Source organism: Eutrigla gurnardus, assembly GCF_963514095.1.
Source record: "Eutrigla gurnardus genome assembly, chromosome: 2".
NCBI lineage: Eukaryota > Metazoa > Chordata > Actinopteri > Perciformes > Triglidae > Eutrigla > Eutrigla gurnardus.
The window spans coordinates 27148884-27157006 of NC_139916.1; the positions used below are offsets into that span (position 1 = coordinate 27148884).

An 8123-nucleotide genomic window follows, 5' to 3' on the forward strand; every position below is an offset into this window, starting at 1 on the left:
CTATCACAGCAAGGGCCTTCTCCTCCATCAGAGTCAAAGCTGGTACTGTGCTGTGGCCAGCACCCGTTTGGAGCCTGTCTCTCCGGCATTGTGGTTTTTTGCACTGCTGGCGACATCCTGCCACTTCTTGCGGACCTCTTGCCACTCCCTCGGTGCAACAGAACCGGATGCAGCCATCTTTCGGGTTATTTCAACCCATAATTCCTGTTTTATCTTATTAACAGTTGTTCGGAAAGCTGAAAAGAGGATAGCCTTGTTAACACTGACCTCCTCTAAAAGGACCTCGGTCTCCTCCACCGTGTAGCTAGGTGCTCTTTTTTTACGCGTCTTTTTGTCCACCATCATAATCTACAACAATGTTTAGTGTGTGTGGGGGTTCCTCTCATAGGTGATGTAATGGCACACTAGAATTACACCACGCCTAATTTCACGGGGCTGCTGGTCAATCAGTGCTGATTGCAAAGCAATTACACACTATTATGAAAACATAGCCTACGGTAGGCTACAACATTTTCCCTGATAGCCTATACTGTTTTAACAGTTAATGGAAGGAAGTGATGGGTGGCGTATCAGTGTAGACATGCAGGATAGCAGGATAGGCTAAGCTGTTTAATTGTTCACATCTGTAGCCACTTGAAACGGCATGTTTGAATGTTTGAATTAAGCACGGAATTAAGGATGTAATTGGCTCAATCTCCTCCGATGTTTCTATAACACTTCAAACACTGCATTAGCCTGCATTTTATAATAAAGTGCTGTCATGCACCTGCGCATGACATGCTGCATGAAATGGAAAATCGAACTCTGAGCAATCGATTTCAGCACTTTCTTTCTGGACAGCGCCGTGTACGTACGACGTAAGGAGTATTTCTTAAGAAGACTCCTAAGAGACCGTTCGGGAACCACGACTATCGAGGTAAACAACTTTGGTAAGTCATAACGTAGGAAACTTTGTAGTGCACTAAGAGTGGACATTATCGGGAAACCGGGCCCAGAGCCTTCAGCATCTCAGCACGAATCTCATTCATCTTTGGCATCCTTCCCACCGGAGCGACCGCTGTCAGGGATATGGCTGAGTCTTCCCCCAAGTCTTCAACCTCTGCCTCCTCCATGGAAGACATGTTGGTTGGGTTCAAGAGTTACTCAAAGTGTTCTTATCCATCGCTCAACAATATTCCCAGTCCAATGTAACATTCCCCTCGGTTGAATGCAGCCTGAGACAAGCCCTTCTCCATAGTCTCCCCAAACTCCTTCCATTTCGCTGCAGCCTTTCTGGCCAAACAGTATCTGTCGGGAGACGCCAGCCAAGACCGAAAGGTCTCCTCCGTTTCCTAAGTTGCCATGGCAGGCATCGATGACCTCCTGACTACAACTCATAGTAGCCGCTTCCACAATGGATGCTTTGAACTAAAACGCGTTTACTGCCACCTATTGGATCTGTAGATCTGTAAAAAATCTGTATCACAAAAGTATTGTAGTAATAATTTATTTTGACACACCATTATTTACACAACAGTTTTTCAATGTCAAAAGTAAAACAAAAATTAACATTGAATGTTTTTGAAATCCCTCCATATTATCATTATCATTATATTATAATCAGTGAACTGATTCCTACTGTGGGCTTAATTTACACAAAAGATACCTTTTCAAGTACTTCCTGAAAGCACTGTCTCGTATGCCGTAGATGATTGGGCTAATGGATCGTGGCAGGACCTGTACAATAATATAACAAGCAAACAAGGAGTCTGAATAATTCTTCGGGAACCATTGTAACAGAGCCTTTTTTAACAGGGGTACTGCATATGTTGCCATACACAGCATTACCTGAAACCCATGGAGGAGGATTGTATTTCTGGCCTTTTTTGCATCTTTGCTAGCTGTTTGTGCAGTGAACAGAATTCTGAAATAAGTGTAAAAGATGGTGATCCAAACTATGAGTAGAAACACTATATATGTCATATCTGTCTTCTTGCTGAGGAGGGGATTTGGAAAGACAGTGTGTCTGAGACAGAAAACTCTGGAATGAAAGAAGTCCAGCGGCTCTGTGGCCAAAGTGATAAACAGATCAGGAAGAACAGACAACATGCTTGTCACCCAGATTAAACCAATCAGCATTAATGTTCTTTTGACAGTACAGATCTGCACGTGGCGTAGGGGGATGCAGACGGCGATGTAGCACTCCACCGCCATGCAAGCCAGGTTCAGAGGGGTGTTTTCAGTGGTGAAAAGAGCGAGCAGGATGATGATGCAACATATGGAGACATTTATTTTGTAAAAGATATAGCTGATGACAAACAGGATGACAGTCAGCGTCACTTGGATCATGTCATTGACCACCAGGTGGATAAAAAGGATGTAACGTGGATTCATATAGAAGATCTGGAGGTTGGGAAAACAAGAACACAGGAGGGAAGTAAAGGTTTTTTCAACATTTTAACAACATTATAACTTCATGTTTGTGTTTCATGTTTAATCTGTTACTTTTAAGTCCAGCATAGATTGTAATTTTAGGTTGTCGACTTCACTATAAACATTGAATTAAAACGGTTACCAGCATTAAAATGTCTGGTTGTTACATGTTCGGTTGTCAGAATTGATTTTTAAACAGACTCAAGTTCGAGAGAATTCAGACAAGGTGTTTTAGTTTAATGTGAGACTTTGTTAACTGGTGAATTTCAGCTGTATGTCCTTGCTTGTAGTAATTTACATAAATGCAGCAGGCAACCTTTGTTTCTTAAAAATGAAGCCATATCTGAAATGCATTCTCTCTAATGGCCATCAGGGGGATGACCCAAATGACCCTAATTCTCACTTGATGAAATGTCTCAGTAAACATTGTAAACATGGGTTTATGGTCTCAATCTCTAGTCTTCTTCAATAAAGCATGATGTTCATTTATCAAATAATGGTGTCCAGTAGAGTCAAATAAAACAGGGGATGCTTGTGATTGACAGGTTGCTTACCACACCGCCGCTCTTCAGGATTTTCTACCGTCACTACCGTCATTACCACGCTACCAATGCAATTAGCTAAGATTCCTTTAACACTTATTAATAAGCTAAGTTTGTTAGCAGCTTCACACCAGAAGCCAGATGGAGCCAGATCCAGTAAGGTTGATGCTCAGGGTGCGGCTATGTCCTTTGTGTTTGTTAGATCTATCTGCACTCCTCCACAGTCCAAATATGGTTGCTTCCATTCAGTGGTTGTAAAAATCCACGATGGCAATGGCCAAAATGCCGAACTTGAGGCTTTAAAACTGTAGTCAACAAACCAATGGGTGACGTCACGATGACTTTGTCCACTTTTATGTAATAAACACAGATGTATAAAATTAATTGAAGGCTTTTACGAGACTCCTACATGTTCTGTTGGTGTTTTCAACAGCTGTTGTCACTACCAGCAACAACGGACATATTCGGCAGAGAGTCACCAGTCATGGTCACTGGTTAAACCCAAATAACAGTGGAATCTTTAGACAGGTTGACTACCGCTGGATTGTTTGTAAAACACAACAAGGTAAAACCACTGAGTCTAGAGGCCTGTACTACGAAGCGAGTTCAACATACCCAGGGTATCTTTCAGAGATCCAGCTTAAGTAACCCTAACAAAGGCAATTGGAGATAAGCGGTCACACGAAGATGGTTATCACTTCAGTAAGTCAACCAGGGTTTCCCTTTCCAGCTATGAGCGCGTGCACATGAAAGAGGCGGGCCTTGCAGCAATTGACCAATCAAAAACATGGATCAGCTACGGACAGCAGAGTGGCATATTTCACGTAAGAGGAGCAAACAATTATCTTACAGAAATAAGAAGAAGTTAAACATATAATACAGGCAAAAGGCAACAGTTTCATCTGCAAAATACAGGAAGGACAGCTGGCGAAAACTCACCGACTGTGTGAATGCGTTCATTATTATTAGAATATCACTGCCCCATCATAAGGGCAAGAGTAGATCTGACTGTAACTACATTTGAATTAATGAGTTGTGGGTGATAGCTCAGTGGTAGAATTGGCGCGTACTGAGGCTAAAGTCCTTGCTGCAGCGGCCCCGGGTTTGAATCTGTCCCGCGGCCCTTTTCACGCTGTCCTCTTTCAAAAAAGCCCAAAAAATGAAGTTAAAAAAATGTATGTGTTGCTTAGATGTATTCTTATGCCGTGGTGTATGACAATATCAACCGCATTGCAATCCCGGCATTGTAAAATGGACTTGGGAGCAAATAAAAACATAATTCACAGCATACATAAAAGTACCCATGGCAAAGTACCGCAGTGCGATGCATACAGTCTGCAGCACTGTAAGCGCTCGACTTCGACGAGTCACCGGCAACATATGGGTCGAGCAGCTGACACAGATAAGTCATTCCCTCCGATGAGAATCTGCATCTATCATATAAAACATCATCAGGGAAGAAAAAGGGTTTTGCCGGTCTGTGAATATTCTAGCTCTCCTAAGAGACCTCCTCACTATCCATGCACCGAGCTCAAAGGGAACTGATTGGTCAGTAGGTGATGCTTTTATACACGTTGATCTCTTATCTGGAACATAACCCTGCCCCGGTAAGAAGTGAACTATCGTCGTAGGACTGAAAACCCAGAGTTAACCCTGAAGTTACCTCCATAAGCCCAAATCCTGCTTCGTAGTACAAGCCTTGATTCCTGGTGTTTGACATTCTGTACATGAATGTCGTTGGATCACTTGACGTGACTTGATGCTCGTCATGTCTCATTGGTTTACCATTATGCAACATATACTGTATATGTGGACACTAATTTAATTATTAATTAAAGTTTAATTATTAATGCATTCTACCCATTCACAAATTATAAAAGTCGATTTGTTTTGATTGCATTCACCATTTTTTAAAATTAAATTTCTATAGTTGCTTTCTGTCATACATCCATTGCCAAACTGCTTGTACACAACGTAACGTACGTATTTATTGTTTACAAACTGTTAAATGATATATTGACATTGGGGAGTTAGGAACTAGATAATGTGAATGTTTTACTTCATAATTCTAGACTGTAATGTACGAAAGCTTTTATCAATATATGTTGCACATATATTAATAATATTGAAAGGTTGTTGCTGGCTTTTTTCAAAAGTTGTAACAATAAACTAGAGTTGTAGAGGACTACAAGACAGGGAAACTGTCATACATTTCTGACTTAAATAGATAGTAGGCTCCCTGTTAGTTCAATGTGTCACATATATATAATCAACGTTGAATACTTTCTGCTGCTGCTAACAGACTCACTAATTAAAATATGTATTTCTTCAGTTATGAAAGGACTATCATACCCGGTGTTTCCGAAATGTTTGGAGGAGGCCCGAGTTGATGTAGTTGATAGAGATGCCAAGAACCACAACAATCACATTCTTAGTCAAAGCTTTAGAGAAGGAGTCTCGATACTGTAAAACCATGGTTACGTTGACAGATGACACGTTCATCTCTAGCAAAACACAAAACAGGACACATGTGAGACATGAAAATGAACTATTCTTTCAGTCATCGGTATACATGTTTGACAAATTGCATGATCATTGAACTGAAGAAAAGGTTTTACTTGAATGTCTTCCCAATTAATAGAGAAGAATCATTAATTATTTACTAAAATGCAAGCACAACACAAACAGTTTGAATTCCTGCAGTTCTCATTTTACTCAGCTACGAGATTTCTATCAAATTCCACATTTTTACGACCAAAACAAGTGAAGCAACATTTGCACATTGTTATGTTATGAGCCTAACGTTGTGAACATTAATGTATATCCAAGAGGAAAAAAAAAAAGCACTCACTTCAGGTCAAATGTGTCTCTGCATTCAGAAGTTCTGGCAATCCAAAAATACACCTGTACACAAACATGCCTCTGCAGGTAAATCTGTAAGTTGTCTGTAGATATGAACAATACACATCCAGCCAACATGCTTGTATACAGTAAATGTACCAAGTTCAAAGCAACATGGATGAGCAGACAAACAGTTTTAATATCACTGCACAGTACTCACCTGAGTCATTGATGCACCAACAATGTTGCTTCAGAAAAGCTACGATTTTATATGTGGTTTGGCTGGCAATCATCAAAGGATTCGGGATCTGGCGTATGCAAATTCAGGTACTTAATGTAGCCTACGTGTGTGTGTGTGTGTGTGACAGTGTGTGTGTGTGTGTGTGTGTGTGTGTGTGTGTGTGTGCGTGCGTGTGTGTGTGTGTACAACCTTGCAAAATTACCTCAGTATGAATTTTAGGGGCCAATTCACAAAAATATTTTGCGAGTTTTGTGTCTCCAAGACTGAGACGTGTGTGTTATAATAATTTTGTATAACCACATGATTTTAGTGTTTTAATGGCTTTAGTATTTCCACTGATGACCTAAACAGGGCCTAAAGCTATCCTGCAGAACAGCTAACTGTTATCAGGGGCCCTGTGCACATGATGTCTCGTATTACATGTTTTCAATGACGCGTTATCTCCTGTGCCTTTAAAAGACTCAAGTCACAACAATGATTTGAGCACTTCCTCTGTAGCATCCTCACACGTTGTTGCACTGTAACTGCTCCTCTTGTACAAGATTAAAGTCAGACGTCGACTTTACTTATGTCTCCGATCTCCTCCTTGGGTGAATTTATTCGTTTACGGAAAAATTATTTTAACAACGTGCTTGAATCCTACTTGAAGGAGCGTGACTACTATGTGTCTATAGATAATTACACATCTGCAAACATTACATGTGGAATTCCCCCAGGCTCCATTCTGGGGCCTCTTCTGTTCAATACCTACATGCTTCCACTGGCTCAGGTCATGAAAAACAACTAAATATGTAACCATAATTACGCAGACGACACACAAGTTTACATAACAATATTGCCAGGGGACTATAGTCCAGTACCATTAATGAATAGATGTATTGAGCAAATCAATGATTGGATAGAGCACAATTTTCTCCAATTAAACAAAGACAAAACTGAAATAATAGTTTTTGGAGCCAAGGAAGAATAATCAAATGTTAGCACCCAGTTTCAAAAAACCACAAACAAAGCCAGAAACTTAGGTGTAGTCATGGACTTACCTGTACTTCAACAGCCACATTAAAACAGTTACAAAGTCAGCCTACTATCACCTAAAGAATATATCAAGGATTAAAGGACTTATGTCTCAGCAGCAGGCCTGGACTGGGACAAAAATTCGTCCCTGGACTTTTTGGTCCAGACTGGCCCACCACAATCCGTGCGCAGATACTGTGCCAACTCGGCCCATTGATGTACTGTACATATAATCACACAAGCCCTTAATAACACTACACTGAATAATATTCCTTTATATTCTGTAGCCTTGAATAAAATAAATGATGACTACACAGTATGTTGCTCATTTGCTCTTAAGAAGGATACTGGAGAAAGGATTTAAGATTCAAGGGTGTTGTTTATTTAACTCTGACTGGAAAAAAATATGTAAAGCATATTTGAACAAATTGGACAGTAGGCACGAAGAAAATGTATTGATACTTAAAACACTTTAACTCTGGTGACCGGATTTGGGGGATGTAATTATAGGTCAGAAATTGTGAAAATAGCAGATCTACATGCTCAAACCACACCACATTGCAACATGTGAGTTTTAAGCTTGTAGATCTGCAAATGTATGGCATGCTCTGATGAAAATATAAAATAGTGGTTAATAAAGGCAACTATTAATCAGGATAGTATATTGTGGTGAGACGTGGTGGGACTCACCAGTGAGTGACGTCAGGAGCAAGGACTCCCCAATTATTGGCGTGATGCAGGTGTGGCTGATTAGCAAGGCAGAGACAGAGGAGCTACAAAAGGACTCTCAGATGCAACATGGGTTGGTTGGAGCAATACGTACGGCGGCACGGCACTCTGCTAGGAGGGGGAGGGTGGCGTTTGCAGTGATTTAGAACTGTAGGCGATGAAGACAGGTAGCCAGTGGAGTTAGCCGTGTATGGGCTAGGAGGGGAGGCTAAGTGCCTCCTGTAGCTAGACCAGGGCTCATTGTAGAGGGTGCTGGGCCGCCACCGCTCCCTGTAGGTCTAGTTAACCTGCTTTGTGGGTGTTTTATATCTATATAACCAGTAAGTTTATAAAAACATTTTTTA

At 40.9% G+C, this 8123-nt stretch overlaps 1 protein-coding gene across 1 annotated transcript in view; it reads right to left on the reverse strand.

Moving 5' to 3' along the window:
• The window catches only part of LOC311021324 (odorant receptor 131-2-like), a gene marked incomplete at its 3' end in the record, with an annotated part of 247803 nt that extends 242328 nt beyond the window's left edge, over positions 1-5475 (reverse strand). The window contains exon 1 of the mRNA XM_084021796.1: positions 5307-5475. Within this exon, the coding sequence (XP_083877922.1) occupies positions 5307-5456 (150 nt within the window). The 5' untranslated portion in view covers positions 5457-5475. The remainder of the gene's footprint in view (positions 1-5306) is intronic.
• Between the last annotated feature and the right edge of the window lie 2648 nt (positions 5476-8123).